The sequence below is a fragment of the Neophocaena asiaeorientalis genome, unplaced genomic scaffold (assembly GCF_003031525.2).
Source record: "Neophocaena asiaeorientalis asiaeorientalis breed wild unplaced genomic scaffold, Neophocaena_asiaeorientalis_V1.1 scaffold46, whole genome shotgun sequence".
NCBI lineage: Eukaryota > Metazoa > Chordata > Mammalia > Artiodactyla > Phocoenidae > Neophocaena > Neophocaena asiaeorientalis.
In genome coordinates, this window is record NW_020175393.1 from 11,126,679 (window position 1) to 11,148,199 (window position 21,521).

A 21,521-nucleotide genomic window follows, 5' to 3' on the forward strand; every position below is an offset into this window, starting at 1 on the left:
AAAAAAAAAAAAAAAAAAAAAAAGGAACATATAGAAATTGTATTTTTAATACCTTTCAAAATGTATCTATTACTTGAAGAGGCTCAAAGTTGTGAATTTAGACTTAAATAGAATAAACTGATATCTGGCCTGATCTAAATCTGTGGTTACATTTTCCTGATTGCAAAGATGTCCAGATTCTTAAGCCTGACTCTCACAACCACCCAGACTGATTCCAACCTACCTTTATATTATTCCCTATTAAAATGTCACCGGCCTTGAGTATAATCCTCTGTGTTCACCACTGCATGGGATTCTCTATCACTCTGTTTCACTCATACGAATCCTGCCCATACAAGCCAAAGGTATACATCCTCAACTCTAGTCATTTACTGAACACTTATATCATCAGAGATCCTTTTGTGTCTGCTTATAATTTCTCAAGCCACATTACAAGTTTTTTGTGGACCAACACCATGCGTCACGTCTCTCTGCACACCTAACAGTACCAAGCACATATGGAACCTTCTGGTAAGTATCTCTAAACCACCACAGTGCTAAGCAGAATCTAACTTGACATAGGTCCTTCATTAGATATTACTAATTTAACTAGTGACCCAGAGGGAAAAGATTGATGGTGAAGATTTTATCATATCTATAACATAATCATCTTTTTAAAAATCCAATGATTATTCTTTTGATTAATCTGGTCCCACAGGTCTATAAAACACTTAACAGTAACTCCAAGCATGATGTTTTGATCCTTATAGATAAAGTCTTCATGGATTCCACATACAGAAGAGCTTTCTGTGAAATAAATCACAGGAGACATTAAGTCCTGCTATCGAAGCACATATCCAAAGCTGTCAGCTGTGGCAGAATTATGATAATCCCGCTTAAAGCTATCTCCCTAAAGTAACCAATCTTCCCAGTGCTCTCTGACATGCAACATTCCATCTAACTAGTAAGCTGCAATAGCTCACAAACACTTGGTTAACATCTGTGGGATACTTCTGAAGTTCAAGTCAACAGCAGCAATTTGGCAAGATCAGTAAAACGTACCCTGTTCACTTCTCCCCTTGCAGACAGCAACGTGGAAACAGGTATTTTGTGACTGTGCTCTAAACACTTTATTTTAAAAGTAAGGGAAAGAAGAGTTCTTGGTATTCTGTCAGATCTGCCTACCTAAGCAACAGAATCATCAGCTTTCTCACTAGGTCTTACGTACTGAGAATGCAGAGGTGAGGACCATGGGTCCACCATGGTATCCCAGCACCCAGAATAGTGCCTGACATTAGCACACTCACCATAAATATTTCTAGAAGGAAGAAATGAATGAATGAATGAATAAATGAAAGATATTCCTTTAATAAAAGGGTAGGGTCCAAACTTTTCCATACATCAAAAAAGATGCATAAGACCACTTGGGTTACTACTATGCCAGCAGTCTTCCAGGTGAGGGTTCTCTGAGCTAATTCCCTCCCTGTCACGTGGAGGACTGTTTCAGAGATGGACCTTTCCAGGGTGACGCTGGTTCCAAAAAGAAGAGGCACAGATACTCTTAGTTATGATAGTTTGTTTTCACCAGAAGTAAGGGGGCATGAAACTGAATGAGTTCCTTTTCCTTCACCCCTCTTCTCAATATATCAGGAGAAAGGGTAATCCTGGAAATTGATCAACAGTCTAAATAGAATCCTGACCAAAGGTCAAAAATTCCTGGGATTATCCTCTTTCTGACGCAACCTGAGTTTTCAGCCTGTGCTGGAAATAAAACTACTTTACTTAATAATTTCATATGGAAATTTAAGGTTGTCAATTCTCATACACTTTATCTTTCTCATCAGTGATCAATGGCAAAATTCAGGTTCCTCTCAATATTCCATCCTCTCATCCCTGCACACTATTTAATTATTTCTACCACATCCCTTCTTGCCAGCCTTTCCATTCCTGATCCTTCCCGCAAAGCCCTCTGTAATGCTCATTCCACTTCGAAGAAAACCTTCTGCAACTTCTATCTCTTCACAATCACTGTTCCTTGAATAAATCGAAAATAACCTTCCTCAGAGGGCATGGTTTTCCCTGGAAACTTCTATAGTAGGGGCTCCTTCTTTCTTTTCTTTTATACATATTTATTGATCGGCTACTGATTGCCAGCCTGTTCATTTCCCCATATACCCGAGGGTATATCTTCATTCTCTTTCTTTCTCCCACAGGGAAAACATTAAACAAGTAGACATCAGATTTCTAACCAACGACAGAGGCTAAAAGACAATGGAATCATGTTTTAACCAATAACTATTAATGTACAATTTCCTACTTAACTAAACTATCATTTAAGTATGAGGGCAAAATAAAGCCATTTTTAAGACAAAAATGAGTGCTTTAAGCACTTACGGAGGCTTGGGAAAAACAAAATTAGACTGAGAAGGGAAGTTTAGTTACAGGAATACCTAACAGATACTGTGGGTTTGGTTCCAGACCACCACAATAAATCAAATATTGCAATAAAGTGAGTTACACATATTTTTTGGTTTTCCAGTGCATATAAAAGCTATATATACACTATACTGTAGTCTACTAAGTGTAAAATAACATTATGTCTAAAAAAATAGCTTAATTAAAAATAATCCTGTTTGAAAAAAATAATAATCTTGTTTGAAAAATGGCACCAATAGACTTGCTTGATGCAGGGTTGCCACAAACCTTCAATTCCTAAAAAAACACACTATCTGTGAAGCACAATAAAGCAAAGAGCAATAAAACGAGGTATGCCTGTAGTTACCAACTTAAAAAATTTTAAGTCAGGGTGTACTTTAGAAAAATTAAGGAGAGCAACTAAAATAACAGCAACAGAATATATAATATACAAACTGGTTGATGAAAAATGGAATGAAGAAAACCCAATCAATCCAAAGAAAAGGAAGAAAACCCAATCAATCCAAAGAAAAGGAGGAAAACCAAATAAAAAAGCACAGTAAATTGAAAACAAAATAAGACAGCATATATAAACCCAAATGTGTAAGTATTTAAATACATATAAATTAAACTCATCAATTGAAATACAAAGAGACTCCCAGATTAACTGAAAAGAAAATTTAGGTATTTGTTTACAAAATCCACACATAAAACAACAGGTTGAAAGGACTGGAAACAGGTTTATCAAATTATAACTAAATTAAAGCTTTGTGAATTAATATCAGACTTTAAAAGACTTTAAGGGAAATGACTATCTGACTTACGTAAATGTAAAAACAAAACGCTGGTGAACATGATCAGTGTCCTGGTTTTACAACTTACCCTCAGCCTATAAAGTTATAGACATGTTATTTTAAAGTACACCAGTAGTCTCAACTAATGAGTGCTATGATCAGATATTTAAAAAGACACAAATGGCTGGATCACAATTCCTATATCTTGGTAATCTATCAGGTAAGGAATGCAAAGAGTCTGGTTCTGGAATTGCTGACCCCCTTGGACTGAGCATTCCCAACGACAGTATTGTGGCATATAATAAAACAGATTCTTCCACGAAGGTTTCATGATGAAGCACTTATGGGTACCAAATAAAGAAATATTTTTAAATGCCCAAATCCCTCTTCTTTAAAGAAAAAAAACCTACGCATAAGATACTCTTTATACTACAATTATTTTATACAGAAATGGAATATATTAATTTTTACTCTACTAAGTTATGAATCAAAAAATTGTTATAAAAATCAGATTTTTAAACAAAAGATGTATTAGGACGCATCAATGACTACATGTTTTAGTGTGAAATAGCACTTCTGTTCCTTTAAATAAATTAAATTTAAAATATGATTTAAAAAAATAGTTCAATAGCACCAAATGTTACTTTATAAAATGGAGATTTATGCTTATAAAAGACTTGAATGCCATTTTTAAACCTAAAATTTACAATACAAAAACCTCTCATTTGCTGAAATTGCCATGATCTGAAGTGTCATTTACTTAATGCTTCACAGATGTATGATGCCAAATTGTTAGTCAGGCTGCAAAGTATATTTAGTTAGGGAAAAAAAATCTTCCCAAACATGTTTTCCTATATTTTACTGACATTTACATGAGGCAGTACTTGAAATGTGTCATTTATTTGCACTTTATGATCTATAAATGAAGCTCTCATTTTCTTTTTCCAAATCAAATACATTGTTATTGTGACCACATAATAGCTTTTCGTTTAAAGACACCATTGTGTCCATGATCCCCCAGATTAGGGTCATGTGCTACTTTGTCATATTTTTAACTGGACTTTTCATCACACTTACGCTTTGACCATCACCCCGAGAGTCTTAGTCATCACTGAACTGTTGCTGTAAGGATGTTTTGTACACAATCTAGCCCACTATTTATCAAGAGCCTTTATTCTTAGCAAGCTGTGTGCAGGGGTGGGACAGCACTCATTTTGCCATAGGTACAAGAGCGTGGACTAACGAATTTGCTAACGTGGAATGCACGCCACAGCAGGAGCTTACAGACAAAGATGGAAGAGACTGTTTATGTTGGTATGTTCTATTGTGGTAATATGAGAATGTACACATGAAGGGAAAGTTTGGTATTTATTACTATTAGGGGTTTTTAAATGTCATGACTGTACTACTACAGTCCATTATGGGTCAAGTACAATCAGCAATGCTAGTGTAAAAATGACTAAGAAACCAAAAAAGAAATTTAAATGGGAATATTACAAAAATTGGAATTTTTCTGACTAAAAGTAATGTGAATAATTAACGTGGCTCTCTGTGTATTACCAGCACCCTTAAAAACCTCTTAACACTATTAACTGCAAAACAGCAGAGTGGGGTAAAACCTTTTATAGGCTCCCCTACAATGCAGAGGCTGTTTCCATAATAGTTACAACTATGCATATATGTATTAAACTCACCAATTTCTAAGGAACACAGATGTTGCTGTACTTTAGTGTATCTGTAACACATAATCTCAAGAGTATAATGAAGCAAAGTTAAATGCTTACTTACAGAAACTTAACTGTCGACTTTCACAGAATTCTGCATATTGAGCTGAATCCATAATTCGAGTTTGTCTTTCTGCTCTCTAATAGATAAAAATAAAAAGACACACAATTTTTAAAGCAAGTAGACTTTTATGTTTTCACAGCTAAAACCCAGAACTGAAGTTCCATTTCCTTCTCTTACTCTAGGTGAATAGTTTAGTACCACCATAAATACCATGATACATAAAATTATGATAACAGTAGTTTTGAAGCTTGTTTCTCTTGGAGATAAAGTTTTGAAACCATTTTCCAGTCCTCTGTTATTTTTATTACAGTGGAAGAAAAAACTAAAGGACCTCACTTCTTAAGACTGTGCACTTCTAAATTTTCTTTAACTGTACCACACTCTTGAAGAAAAAGAAAACTGTGAGGTGTAACAAATCAAACAGAAAATTTGTTATGAACTCTTATCGCCTATCTGCCTTAAAGCTGGGATTTTTCAATGTTAAAATAGGAGTCAACGAATGGAATCCATATATTTCCCCTCAGTTAGAACATAGAGCCAGAGCTAACAAATCCATATTTTAAATTGCAAAGAAAATAAAGAAAAAGGTAAACACAACACAAATCCTTTAATCGGAGTCCAGGTATGATTCACAGTTTGGTATAGTTTCATTCGTGGGTTTTTGGATTCAGTATAGCAGATGTTTGCTGCTTCATTGTCCCACAAGAGGTAGGATAATTCTAATTCACCCATAGTTTGGTGGGAAAGAATATGACCGCTTCCGCTTCCTTGGCAAGGGAAGCATTTTGAAATGAGACAGGCTGGTACTTCTTGGAATGAGTTTCTGGCCAGTAAAGGAAAAAAAATTCCCTGAGATTTAAAATTTTTTTCTGCTTTGGAAGGACTTTCAGCAAGTTTTCTTTATCACAGTTGGTGGAATACATAAGCACCACTTCTAACGTCTACGGATCTTTTTGTATTTTTTTAAAACTGAAATTATTCTTTTTCATCTTGTTTGATTTGGGTGAGTAGACAATTTAATTCCAATGATCTATCAGTTGAATGAATAATGGCACACTAGCTGCAGCTCCATAGAGAAAAGATAGATGGGGGGTGGGAATTAAGGCAAAATTTACTAACTACTGTGGTTCCTTCTAAGACCACTGATTATTTTTTCCCTTCCTTCTCTCCCCTCCACCTTTTCCTTCCTAACCTCCTCCACACATATTCACAAACACATATATGTGTTGACACAAACCCAGACTTCTCCTGTTTATTTATTCTCTAGGTTCAAGTACCCTTTTTGAACACGTACAAGTAAATATTACTCCCACACACGTGCAGGTATATGTATGTGTTGTATGTGTACATGTATCCTGTTGTGTATGTATCTGGAACATCATGTTTCCTTAAGGGTATATTACTGGATAAATTTTTATGTACTCAGAAGTATTTTTTGATATATGAATGCATGATTTAGTTCTGTCCTTTTTAATGTATCTGATACTTGACTCAATAAATGTTTGCTAATGGAAAACAGGAAGTAAGGAAGGGATAATTTATGTGTTTTGAACATGACAAATCAGTTACTAGTGTGTTTATTAAAACAAAAAACCTCTGAGACTGATATCTTTAATGTATGTACATATTACATATGCATGTCTGTATGTGCATCTGACTGTCTGTGTCTGACTATAGCAGGAATCTCTCAGGTTTGAATTTCTAGCTCCTAAAAAATATCTGACACATGGTAAATGGGCAATAAAACATTTGTGGAATAAACAAATGCTACCATCTTGGTCTGTGATGCAGGCAAATGGCTATAGTGCAGCCAAATCCTTCATTATCCATGCGTTCCTCCAGGTCTTCTCTGCTACTCTCCAGCTAGGCAGCCTCATCCACCAAACACATGCTAGACAGAAAGGAATCAGACGACTACGGAAAAAGAAGGTTCCTGAGGAGATTCTTAATACTAACTTTCCTCCAAAAATTGGACATTCAAGATTTGGCTTCTGTATACATTCTTAAGATAGCTTAGATGGTTGATGTATTTTATTTTATTTATTTATTTTTTCATATTTAAAGATTTATATTTTAGAATAGTTTTAGGTTCACAGTAAAATTAAGAAGGAGGTACAGACAGCTCCCAAATACCCCATGCTCCCCCACGCGCAGAGCCTCCCCATTACCAACACCCCCAGCAGAGCGGTGCGCTTGTTACAACTGATGAACCTACACTGCCACATCACTGTCACCCCAAATCCACAGGTTACATTATGGTTCATCCTTGGTGGTGTACATTCTATGAGTTTGGACAAATATATGACATGTATCCATCGTTATGTTAAGTTGATGTATTTTAAGTCCTCTAGCCTCTACGCAGTAACCTTTGATCTCGGGAGCCCCGTGAAGCTGCTAGGGTATGCGTAGAAATTATTCACCAAGCGCCTAGCATACAGCGGACACACGATGTGAAGCAGTTGACTCAACTGCAAAGGTTTACAGGCAGTTACAAAATCACGGCTAGAGAGCAACATAACGTTCACCTTGTTCAATCTCTCTCTTTTAAAGATAAGGAAATTAAGGTTCGGAGGGAAATGATCTGTGAAAGGTGACCAAGTTAGAACTGAAGCCCAGGACTCTCAATTCCTTGAGGAAGCCTATTTTCATTATAAAGAGCTGTCTCTAACATACAGTAATTTTTTACTCCAATATTTTTCTTTGGGATCCTCTAAACTCTACATTATCTTACTAAAAGGTATTATGGAGCCACTGTAACTAACATGCCCAAACTGTTCACGAGAAAATGAAATTAGTGAGGCCCTGGATCAGCAAAGAAGGCAGATCTGGGGATAGCCTAGTACAGAGTGTACAAACTGTAATGTACCTGACAGTACACGGGGGTGCTGCAAACACGTCACAGGTGGGATACTGTTCCCCCTCAACCTTCTGGATGCCTCACAAGGCTGAGGCAGCAGAAACCCCAGGCTGGTAAATGTTATCATTTTCTATGCGTGCCATGACATAAAAGAGGTTGGGAAGCACTCCTACTAATGTCCTCAGAATATACACTGCATGTCACCGGGCACGCATGCTATTCACAGCACGGTCAAGTGCGCTCAACAGGCAATCAGAGACGCTAACTGGGACTTGATGATGATGAGGATGGTTCAGATCCGCTCCTCCTGCTAAGTCTCTTCCCCCAGACTTGTTTCAAATAACCAAAAAAATGGGACAAATTTGGTCTCATAAAAGCATCCAAGTCATTCAGCATCTGATTACATTATCTCCTGATCTTACACTATCACCTTAAATACCGGGAAAGTCAGAAAATACCTCATCTTCATGGACTGTGTATTCTTCAAAGATAGTAACTATATTTTGCTTCTATAATCTCAGTGTTCTCAGTGTTGGCTGAGATTTCTTAGCTTGGATTTACCTGGGCCTCGGTAAACATTTGCTGGCTGTGAACGACTGGGCAGATGGATGGGTAGATTGAGGCAGAAGAAATGCATATAAATCCTTGATGGCTGATCTCAAAACAGTAACTGTAATATTTGTAATCAAACTGTACAAATTCCAGAGAGGGTAGACAGTTTTTTAAGCCAAAGACCCATAATAAACAAGACACTGGCCAACAATGAACTGAGGCTGGCTCTTATTTTCTGTGTTGTCCTAAATCCACCTCCCTTCTGCCTCTCTTCAGATCACCCTCTGTAATTCACACTAAAGTACACAGTGGCCGTCCTTTTCTATCCTGGAACTTTGAGAAATCTCTGGAAAAAGATTCAAGCGGGAAAAAAATCATAAGCCTAATAAAATAGCATGACCAGAATAACAATGCCTACTCTTTACATAGAGCAGCACGATAACCTTTAAGATAAACAGTTTTTTTCCATAGTTCCATTTTAGAAGTTGAGCTTGAGCACGCTCAGATGTAGAGAAGCAAAAAAAAGAAAAAAAAAAATTAAAGTATATAGTTAATAAAGAGGCAAAGTGAGAAGTAAAACTTGGGTTGGTCTTTACTGAATGACCTATTCTGAGGTGCATCACTAAATAATCACATCAGGTTAATCACAGCTTTTATTCTTCCTGAACATCCTCACATGAGGATGATCTCAGACTGCCACATAAATGTCAGGTCATCTCTGGATTACTCATGCTTTTGCATCTGCAAGTCCAGTTCGTCTTCTGCTTAATCTGGTGCTTCTACCCACTCGTGGCTTTCTTTAGCTATCAGCAGTGCTTCTGAACGCTCCTAAAAATATGCTAATAACTCAGAGGCTTCTCTGAAATTGAACCTCACTAATACTACAACATAGCAAAGTATTACCATGTAGCGGCATACATGGATGCATTACCTTTGAAAGAATTATTCCTAAAATTTTCCAAATACCCAACAATATTTCAAAATTTAATTGAAATAACTTCAAAAAAAAGGTAATAGAGAATAGTTATGCTATAGTCATTCATTTCATTATCAAGGTTACAGGTCTTTCTGGTTATTGCAAAACAGAAGGCACAATTCCATGTCAGATAAACTTACTTTCTGGGTCTTACCTAAATGAAAACAGGGGAGCAAATATCCCTACAAATGCAGTATGTAGTATAATTTGTTGGTTCAATACCTGAACACAACAGTCTGCCAGTATATAATTGTTAATTTAAATTTTTAGTGATAAGTTTTTATGTCAGTGGATGTGAAATTGCTGTATCTTTGAAAAATACTTTCAAGGACAGCAGTGACAATCACCATTTGCCCCTGCCTATATCAGTTTGAGGTATGAGGCTGGATTACTTCTGCAGCATGCAGTTTCATTTAAATTCTCTGCATGCTTTCACTGAAGCATACGTAAAGGTTATAGAAACTATGTGCTGGCGTACCTCTTGGCAGCTTCTCAAGACACATGACTTTCTTCAGCAACACAGAATCACAGAACATAACTTTTAAACCAAGATGAAAGTTTTCATCTGCTTTCACTTCCACCTTGAATTTAAAAAAAAAATCTTATTTTGATTCCACCTAGAAGTCTTACAATTGAAATGCAAAGTCTTTTCTGCATGGAAAAGGCCAAATGTCAATGGTAATCTACCAAATACCTCACGTTAGGCAGGAAATGGTTGCTGAACTTGAAAACTTCATACAGAGTGGTTGCAGCAGCATCCAGCAATGTGACAACATGTGAACTGTGGAATGTTTATGTATGTTCATGTATGCTGTGGTCCACAGCAGAAGGATATTCACAGATCAGTAAACGTGATAGAATGCTGAAGCACCTTGGAAACCTCATACACCTCCAACTCACTGTAGATAAGGAAGCTGAGGTCCAAAAAGGTTTTAGGGCTTATCTGGATCATTGCAGAGGCAACCCGGTACGCAGGTGAGTGTTGGCTCGGCTTGCTGGGTCAGTTTGTAATTTACTAGATTCCCCTACCCAAGAGTTAGGTGAGTCTCCCTCAGAACATGTGGTAGATTCCCCTGCTTTTAATGCCCACTGCAGTGCTCACCGTTTTGGGCCTGGAGTACTGCAACAGGTTTCTGCTGGTTCCTTCCAAATATTTTAACTCTCCCAACCCATCTGGGTACAATTACTTTAAGTAAAAACAAAGAGAAAAGACCTTGGCACAAAGGTTACTCTTTGTCACATCTGCCATGTTTTGCTGTCCCCTGCCCCTCCCTCATGATTGTGCTGGACACCCCCTCTTCCATCCCCATGGTAATTTAACTCCTTCCCTTTCAGCATAAGTACCACCTCCTCTAGCAACTTTTCGCTCAAGATTCCAGGTCACATTGATTCCTCTCTTCCGAATCATACATGTTCTTCTAGATAACATCATACCCCTGCTCTTTTCTGTGTGTCCTACTTCTGTCTCCCCTCAGAGATTATAGCTGCGAGAATGTATTATTAACTGAAAAAAGCAAGTTGAGAATCAGAATGTATGTACCTTGATCCCATTTACATTTAAACACACAAGCGTGCACATGCGACACACATACACGTATGCAAACATCTGGAAGTATAAACATTATGCTTTTAATAGTATTAATCTCGGGGGTAACATTATAGGGAACTTTTACTTTTTCAGGTACACATTGCAGTAATTAAAATTTTTTTCTTAACTGAATTACAATCAGGAAAGAAAAGATTTTTGAAAGTAAAGAAATCTCGTTTGACTTACAGAAGGTCATTAAATAAATGTCCATATGCAGTAAAATAATCAAAGTGGTTACTCAAGAGGCAGAAAATCACAGAGAGGTAGCAGAGGCTTGGATATATGTTCTCCGTGAGATATAGTGCAAGAGGGAGAGAAAGGAGAATGTTACTGCAATGTTAAGGGAGCCAACTCGGAATTCTGACTGATGTAATCTTGAAATCAAAAGTTCATTTAAGTTTGACCCAGAATTTTCTAACTGAATAAAAATACAATATATTTCCTAGCCTAAAAATAAAGGTTTCCGTTGGTGTTGATTTGCTCCCCCAGAGTGACTTTTATAATCCACCAGTTTTATGTGTCCAAGGTATTAAGAATGCATTGTAATAGCTATATGAAGTTTCCCAAGGAAATAGCTGTAGACTCTAAGAGAACATTCAAGGGATTTAAAAGGAATTTTGTGCTAAACATAAGTGAGTAATTCTCAGCAAGTACAAAGCATCAGTGATTGAGAAACACACAAAAGGATATTTGTGACATTAGTTCATAATAGAGTTGTTTCAAAATATTGGATTTTTTTGGGTCTATACTCGTTGGGTCTAAATATATTAATGTTAACCCAGGAGTTTTTTTCTTTTCTATATATTTTAAACTATGAAGAATGAGCATGATTGGTTATATAAGGAAAATACAGTTGTTATTAAAAATCAAAATACTACACTTCAAACTGGGGTAATGCCTGCTTCAAATTTTTTAATCTGAATTTATTAAGCTAGTAGTGGGGAGAACTTTTCCCAATAAAATATTTCCTGTCTTGGGATAAAATGTGTGCTAAGAAAAGTATCACTTTTTTCCAATAACTTAGTACCAAACAACCTAATCCCATGTTTAGTTGTAAACCCTCACGTAGTATTAGTACTAATTTTTACTGATGTTTTTCTGAAATTGTAAACATGCTCTGTAATAACTAAGTTGGCAAATAATATAAAAAGCTATGTGTTTCTGCCCAAGCTAGTTCTTTAAAGTGATAGAAGACTGGCTCCTTTTTTATGTTCCTGACTGAGGGTGCTATAACCCTTTTCTGTGGTTTCTATTTGGCTGTATATCCAAAAGTGAACATATCAGGTTAATGTATGTAGGCTCTTTAGGTATTCTGAATAATAGTCCTAAAAATTCTCATAGGTTTATGTAATATCCAGATGAGTCGACATAACTTTGGAGTCTAGCAAATGTACAAGGATACAGTTAAATATTTTGGTCATTTAGGGTAAAACTTTACAACTGGAAAATATGTATATAAAGCAACTATTGCACAAAATTTAATTCATACTTTCTCTTTAACCTTGAGTGAGAGCTGCAGACCTTTCCACTTTGATTTAGTCAAAATCAAATTCTCAAGCAGTCCAACACACATACCGAACGCAGGCTGGCTTCACTTATATAGTGGGAAAGTCTGGCACCTTTAAAATAAAATCCTGTGAAGCAGGGAGCCTGTCAGTGCAGCATGGCCCTCACCATCCTCTTCAAGGATCCATGGAACTCTGCACAGAACAAGGGAGAGTCCCCCTTGGAACTTCCCTTTGTTGCTACTATGTGATACATCTGAGTGTTTTCACCAAGGATTTTTTTTTTTATATGTGAAAATAACACTTTTTATCTTAGTTCACTTCATTGATTAATTCCCTCTAAGCAAGTTCCATGAGCTCTACCTTTATTTTTATTTATATGATTATTTTTTAACATCTTTACTGGAGTATAATTGCTTTACAATGGTGTGTTAGTTTCTGCTTTACAACAAAGTGAATCAGCTATACGTATACATATATCCCCATATCTCCTTCCTCTTGCATCTCCCTCCCACCCTCCCTATCCCACGCCTCTAGGTGGTCACAAAGCACCGAGCTGATCTCCCTCTGTGATGCAGCTGCTTCCCACTAGCTATCTATTTTACATTTGGTAGTATGTATATGTCCATGCCACTCTCTCACTTCGTCCCAGCTTACCCTTCCCCGTCCCTGTGTCCTCAAGTCCATTCTCTACATCTGTGTCTTTATTCCTGTCCTGTCCCTAGGTTCATCAGAACCATTTTTTTTTAATTCCATATATATATGTGTTAGCATACAGTATTTGTTTTTCTCTTTCTGGCTTACTTCACTCTGTATGACAGACTCTAGGCCCATCCACCTCACTATAAATAACTCAATTTCGTTTCTTTTTATGGCTGAGTAATATTCCATTGTATATATGTGCCACATCTTCTTTATCCATTCATCTGTCGATGGACACTTAGGTTGCTTCCATGTCCTGGCTACTGTAAATAGAGCTGCAATGAACACTGTGGTACATGACTCTTTTTGAATTATGGTTTCCCATGAGCTCTACCTTTAAAAATATATCTGGAATAAACTACTTTTCATGCCCTTCCACTGTCACTGCCACTCCTCTGGTCCAAGCCATCATCATCATCTCTCCCCTGGATTACTGCGATAATCTCCTAATGGGTCTTCCTGCTTCCACTCTTCCTCCTCTCCTATCCCCACCCCTGACCATCTATTCACCACGCAATGGCCAGAGTGATCTTTTAAAAAATGAAAAGCAGATCATGCTATTTATGATCAAAACTTCCACGTATCTATTCCTTCCAATATAAAATAAAAATTAAAACAAACAAACAAAAACTTCCAAGAGCTTCTCATCACACATAGAAGAAAAGCCCAAATCCTCAGAATGGCCTATAAATCCCAACGTCATCTGGTTCCCTATTACTCTCAGATCTCACCTCCTACCACTCCCCTTCTCACTCCACTCTAGCCACACTGGCCTATCCTGAACTTTCTTGAAAATGCCAAATACCTTCCCACACCAGGGCCTTTGCATTTATCATACTCTGTCCAGAATATCTTAACCCCACATCACTCTCTGGCTTGCTCCCTCACTTCCATCAGGTCTCTGTTCAAAAGTCACCTTATCAGAGAAGCAGCTTATGGCCACTTAATATAATAGCAGCTCCCCCAGGTCACTCTCTATCCATTACTTTGCTTCATTTTTCTTCATAGCTCTTACTACCATCCGCCACCGTAACATTATATACTTATTTGTTTATTGTCTATCTCTCCTTAACTAGAATGTAAGTTCCCTGACAGCACAGACTATGTCTATTTTATTCAGTGCTAAATCCTCACAGCCTCTACAGAGCTTGACACATAGTAGTGTTTCATAAATATTAGTGGAACAAACCCATAAATACTTTTTTCTATATTTTTTATATATAAAAATTAATACCTCTAAGGCAGGGTTTCTCAATCTTGGCACTATTGACATTTTATGCTGAATAATTCTTTGTTGTGGGTCTGTCCCATGCCCTGTAGGATGTTTAGCAGCAACCCTGACCTCTACCCACTAGATGCCAATAGCATTTGCCCACCACTTCGTGGGCTGTGAAAACAAAAATGTCTCTAAACATCGCCAAATGTCTCACTGGGGGCAAAATCACACCCAGTTAAGAACCACTAGTCTAAGGCGAAGGGGACTAACATTGGTTGACTCACTACTATGTGTGGGCGCCACACTTCATCCTTTCATTTTCTCTTTCAATTCTTCCAATAATCTCAATGGGCAGATATAATCCCTGTTTTTAAAATGAAGCATCTATGGCTCAGATATGTTAGGTAACTTATCTAAGTTTGCAAAGCAGGTAAGGCACATGCATTCTGAAACCAGGTCTGTCTCACTCCAAAGTCTATGCTCTTTTTACAGTGAATCCGCATTAATGAAACTGTTAAAACAGAGGTGATAGAAGGGAGGGAAGGAGTCTTAGAGCCTCCAATTTTCCTTCTCCTCTGCAAGATATTTCTCAATGTAACTCCAAAAATTGCAGGGCAGAACTTGAAAAGCACTGTGCTACCCTATGCTGTCTGTCCTTCAAGGAACAAGCACTGTGCCTCTACATCTGTTTTCAAAACAGAGGCCACTTCACCTGTGAGATTCATGGGATGACCACGATACTGAAGGAACAACTCATCCCCACATGCCAGTCAGAGTGACCTTTTAAAAATGGAATCATGTGTCATTTCTATCAAATCCCTCCTTGGTTCTGACATCGTGGTCTGTTGCAAAAACAACACGCTTATCTGTGGATCACGGACGAAAGAGAGCTCCGAAAACAGGGACCACAACAAACGCTGCTTCTTTCAACCCTTCTGAACCAATACACCAGGACCTGCCCTCGCCTCTCATCAGAATCTTACTCCCTATCTCAAAGCTACACTACTGCTGCCAGAAAAGTTGAGAAGTAGCAGAGATAACTGGCTCAGTGATGGATTAGGATAACCAGTTCACAGTCTCCCCTTCCTATAATTTATGTTGATAGCTTCAATCCCTTAGTTTATAACACAATTAAAAACTTGGCACTTCAGGACTTCCCTAGTGGCATAGTGGTTAAGAATCCGCCTGCCAATGCAGGGGACATGTGTTAGAGCCCTGGTCCAGTAAGATCCCACACGCTGCAGAGCAACTAAGCCCGTGCGCCACAACTACTGAGCCCACATGCCACAACTACCGAAGCCCACGCGCCTAGAGCCCGTGCTCTGCAACAAGAGAAGCCACCGCAATGAGAAGCCCACACACCACAACGAAGAGTAGCCCCCGCTCGCCACAACTAGAGAAAGCCCGTGCACAGCAACGAAGACCCAACGTAGCCAAAAAAGAAAATTGGCACTTCATATAGTAAACCTTAAGTACTCTAGGTAAGAAGATATTCTAGTAAGATGGTTTAACTTTTCATTTAGGAATTTTCAACTGAAGGAAAATACTGCTGTAAACAAACTGTGAGATAAATAGGGATACAAAAAACCATGTTTAATGATAAATCTGAATCACACATTCTTTAAAAATTAAAGAAGAACAAAGACGAAATTATGAAAAGAGGAATAATGAAGTCTATTACATTATGCACCAGTGAAGAAACAAAGTCACCAATCTAGGAAAAATTCTCAAGGGAATATGTTATAGAGGAAAAATATGCTTTTATAACTGGACACCATCTGAGTTAGAATTAGAAACAAAACCAAATTAAATTGTTTATTCCCCTGAAGAGAATGCTCTTAATCATTTTAAAGCTGACGTTTCTTTTCTCATAACTGGCTGAGCTGTTTTCATGAGTCAGAAATGAGCAAGTTCATCAACAGAAACCTGCCACAGAGACTGATGTAGCTGCAAGCATGAGTTAACCCCAAACAAAAAGAAAAGGACTTCCTGACTATGCCAAGATGTGATCACTGAAAAAAACCCAGAAACAGACTTGACCAAATATGACTATAATGAGAATACAAGAGAAATCATAGCTATCCAAATTGCTTTTGTTTCAAATGTAATAAATGAAAATTCCTAAATTATTAACAGGAAAAAGCAGAAATGTCTACACACTAAGAAAATTAATGTCTATTTTCACTTCTTACCTTAATAAACTGTACCTAATTAAAAAAAAAACAAAACCAGAAATCATCTTTAAGATAATTGTGGGTTCAAAACCTTGGAAAGATGAAATCCTGTAGGGCCTTATCTCCTGAAGAAGCCCTGGATGTACTTAGATTCAGTATTTCAAGCAGCCTGAATGCTATGACAGCCTCTTGGGCTTCAAAGAATGCAGAACAGCAAAATCCCCTAGAATCATAAATGTAAACCTATAATTATGGTTATTTAACAAAATGGTTTCTATTAAGATATTTGATGATGAAATTCCCATCCTCAGATGTTGGTGCCCAAATTTAAATCAGCCTTTACTCATGAGTAAATGTATCATAACTGTTATTTGATTAAATGTCAGTGACCATTAGGCTGGGTTTTTCAGTAAGAAGGCTTAAAGAAGGCATGCCACAGAGGGTGTGGAATGGATTACAAAGAGAGGAAGAAAGGAGAATTGTTTTAGTAACTGGTGATGTTAGGCAGTGCTTCACCTTACGTGAAGTAACTACAAAAGTTTTAAAGAAACAAAGACAACTTTGGCAGCAAGAAAAATGGAAGATCAGAGGTGGTACAACGGGTGACCTCAAGTGAGGAAGACCCAGCACAGAAGAGCAGCATTGTTGAGTTTTAGGTATTGCTTTACTTGCTGATTCTTTCAACTGTGTGAGGTGGGAAGCTCAGCTATTACTATTATCACCATTGTACAGATGAAGACGCTGATGTCACTGACCCTCTGTGGCTTTTAAAAAACAACTTCTAATTTTGAAATAATTCTAATTTACAGAAAATTTACAAAAACAGTACAGAGAGTTCCTGTGTACTCTTCCCCCAGCCTCACCAGCCCAAAGACTTCTTGTCCCTTCTGATCTCAAAAGCCAAGCAGGGGCAGGTGTGTTCAGTTCTTGGATGAGTTTCTGTGGCTTTTCCTTAAGGCAAGGCATATTGCTAGGAAGAATTAAGACTGCTTCTTCAAAACCAGTGCTCTTTCCACTACATCTTGACTTCTAGAACAAAATTCCTTGCTCAGATCTAAAATTTTCTGCCTGAACATAGACAGACTTATCCAAGTAAATTTTGCCCAAGTAAAATTATCCAAAGAATTCAACTGGAGATTGCTACTCCATGTTATAACTCTAGACACCTATAAGATGTGCAGTAATCTAAAAAATTCTACCTGAAATCCACTTTAGTGGCTCCGAAAACCCTAAAACTTGAGCTATGTGTGGCTTTGATAAGATTTAGAAATGCATGCTAACATAAGATATTTAACAAGATATTAGTGGACAAATGTTATGGAATTATCTTACATAGTGCCTTCTGAAGATACACTGTACATTTTCTGAGTCATTTTACTGAGAGATAGCAAGTTAGAAAGATATCCCAATAACTTGATCTTTCATATATGTTGTAAATTCTTTGACTGGTTCTGATTGTAGTCACTATGAAAGGAAGACGGTACCTAAATTATATTCCATTTGTATGTATATCCACGGGAATGCAGCCATATTGTACATTTTTATAAAGAAGGTTTTGTCGAAGACAGATACTGTTTCTTAAACTCACATGTGCTGGGCACTGAACTAGGTACATTACATACGTTTTCACAAATCCTTCCCAACAGTTCTGAGATGTGCCTCCAGTTAAAGAATCTGAGAATCAGAAATGTTAAGTAACTTGTCTAGGGTACTAACAAGGATACCCTAGACAAGATAAGGGATGGAACCATGATTTGAGTACTTAGGTCTGTCTGACCCCAAAGCTGATGCTCTGATCATAATACCATGCTTGGTAATAGCTTGGTAAAAGATTTTAAAAAACTGTCATTCTATAATAAAGACTTTGTACTCTTTTGTGATGACTGACATCCTTGATTAGGAAAATGATGCCAAGGAAACAAATACATTGGCTAAATACTTTGAGAACATGTAGCGTGTGAGTGTGTGTGTGTGTGTGTGTGTGTGTGTTGTTAGATTGTAGGGTTTCTTTTGTTTTAATAAATTTATTTATTTATTTAATTTTTGGCTGCGTTGGGTCTTCGTTGCTGCACACAGGCTTTTCTCTAGTTGCGGCGAGCGGGGGCTACTCTTCATTGCAGTGTGCGGGCTTCTCACTGTGGTGGCTTCTCTCGTTGCAGAGCACGGGCTCTAGGTGCGTGGGCTTCAGTAGTTGTGGTACGTGGCACGCGGGCTCAGCAGTTGTGGCTCATGGGCTCTAGAGTGCAGGCTCAGTAGTTGTGACGCACGGGCTTAGTTGCTCTGCGGCATGTGGGACCTTCCCAGACCAGGCACCGAACCTGTGTCCCCTGCATTGGCAGGCGGATTCCTAACCATTGCGCCACCAAGGAAGTCCAGTTTGTAGGTTTTAAGTGGGGAATGCACTGTAGTGACATAAGTATGTTCTCATCTGTCTTGGATGATTCTCTTCCAAAGAGTAAGAAGCAACAAGAAAGCTCCACGTGGGAGGATCAGGGAGAAAGTGAGGTGGGGAGAGCAGAATTTAATTAGCCAGTTAGAGAAGTCCAATAACGCTAATGATTACTGGGGTTTCATATTACAGGTTTCATAACCAGATTGCCCAAATGTTAGAGGTGAATTTTTAAAACAAACAACACATAGACAACATCGAAATGAATGATGACATTTGTTAATGATGACCTTAACAAAATAACACACTAACATTCTTCATAGCACAAAAGCAGTCCTCTAGAGTTGTTTTATATTGGTGCTTTCCTTGTACATTTACAATATGATGAAATAAACAACAATTTGATTTATATACAACTTTTTTCTTTTTTAATTTTATTGAAGTATAGTTGATTTACAATGTTGTGTTAATTCTGTACAGCAAAATGACTCAAACATATATATACACACACACACACATACATATACACACACACACACACACACACACACACACACACATATATATTCTTTTACATACTCTTTTCCATTATGGTTTGTCACAGGATACTGAATATAGTTCCTGGTGCTATACAACAGAACCTTGCTATTTATAAATTTATATACAATTTTTAAGTAATACTCCTATTTACCACATCAGGTATCCCATAAGTATAGTTAAATGAAGCATATGCCTTGTTACTTTGCACACCCTCCTTTGCATAGTGTTCTTTAGAGAAGGTAGAAAAACACACAGGCCAGATGGTACTTACTTTCTACAGCCCAGTATATTAATTTCTTAAGTAGCAGGATGCATATTTTGAATAACAAACAAAAAAATCTAAAATCAAATCCTTTCCTGTATTTTCCTCTGGAATTTAAGCAGGAAACATATTAATAAATGGTGAGTGATTTCTTCAACCTTTTGATGTTGGTAAGTTTTGATAAACAAAACTCTTGTAATTAATATGAGACTTAGGCTGAAACACATCAAGATATTAATGCTTGTCCTGTGGCTATGACAGTTCTTTGAAAATCACAGGCCACATGACAGAATATTCCTTCAATATGAAATATAGACTTAATTTGTCAATTATATTGGAATTAACAAAGGGGAAAAAAATCAATGCCCTAAGTAAAAGACCCAGACCAGGTCTACCCTAAGAAACTAATTCCTTTCTAGAAGTATATTCTCAATTTTATCAACCTAGGGGTCTCATTCACAGGTTTTACTAGTTAAATATTTTTGGCTGAATACAATATGATTACAAATTATAGTTTCTTAATCAAGACAGAAGTTTATTTTTCCTCATATATATGAATTCTGGAGGCAAGTAGTTCAGGCTTAACATAACTGCTTGCTGACATCGTGAGAACTTCAGTCACTTCCAGCATCTGTTCTGTCATTTCTAAGCTGTGGCTTTTTTTTTCACCTTTTATTTATTTATGTATTTATGCATTCATTCATTCATTCCCCGTCACCCCCTCCCCTGCTTTACTGAGATACATCTGATGTATAAAATTGTATAGGCTGTAGCTTTCTTTTCATTATGCAGAGTGGCTTCTAAAGCTCCAGATATCACATCTGTATAAAGTAATCAAATATAGGAAGATAAGAAAAAAGGTGTACCCCTTCCCTTTTAAGAAAACTAACAGAAGTCCAATAGAATATTTATACTTATATTTTATTGGCCACAACTCTGTGGTACGATTAAACCTAGCTGCAAGGTAAGAAGAGGGATGTTATACTTAGGATGGCAATATATCCAGCTACATAGCAGAGTTTTGTTACAAAGAAAGATGGAGAGGATGGATATTGGGTGACAAGCAGCTGTCTCCATCATGTTGGTGTTAAGACTGAAGTATAAAAGTCATTACACATTTATGCGATCTATTATATTGATTTCTAGACCTGATTTTTAGTAGTCAGAGGGATCGTGGATAAGCTTAAGAGTGAGGATTCTCTCTTCTCACAATACTCACCAACATTTTTTAAAAATGCAACTTATTTTATATATTTTTTAACTTCAGGGAGTGCGTTCAGGGGATAAGGACAGGACAACATTAAGTCAAACAAATAACCAATAATGTTATCCTAACTCCAGAAAGACTGAGATGCTCTAGTTTAAAAAGAAATAGATTTACTTCCATTTACCTATTCACAATTAGGGATAGCATAAAACAATTCAGCAAAGGTGAGTGACTTGACAAGGGGCTTGACAAACAATTCACTCCAACGGGTACTTAAATGCCTTTTTTGTGTGTGTGTGTGCTGTATGCAGGCCTCTCACCGTTGTGGTCTCTCCCGTTGAGGAGCACAGGCTCCAGACGCACAGGCTCAGCGGCCATGGCTCATGGGCCCAGCCGCTCCTTGGAATGTGGGATCTTCCCGGACCGGGGTACGAACCTGCGTCCCCTCCATCGGCAGGTGGACTCTCAACCACTGCGCCACAGGGAAGCCCACCATTTTTAATCTATGCATCTTACATAAATGTTGGCTGGCAGGATGGGGACATTGATTTTTTTTTTTTTTTTTTTTGGTGGTGGG

The 21,521-nt window shown here is 37.5% G+C and overlaps 1 protein-coding gene across 3 annotated transcripts in view; it reads right to left on the reverse strand.

Moving 5' to 3' along the window:
• Positions 1 to 21,521, reverse strand: part of SUPT3H (SPT3 homolog, SAGA and STAGA complex component) — a 443,936-nt gene that overhangs the window by 119,658 nt on the left and 302,757 nt on the right. For all 3 annotated transcript variants that reach the window (XR_003006039.1, XM_024765889.1, XM_024765890.1), the window contains exon 8: positions 4,977 to 5,052. Coding sequence is in view for 2 of the 3 variants with exons in the window: in XM_024765889.1 (XP_024621657.1) it covers positions 4,977 to 5,052 (76 nt within the window). In the remaining variant the exon portion in view is untranslated. The remainder of the gene's footprint in view (positions 1 to 4,976; positions 5,053 to 21,521) is intronic.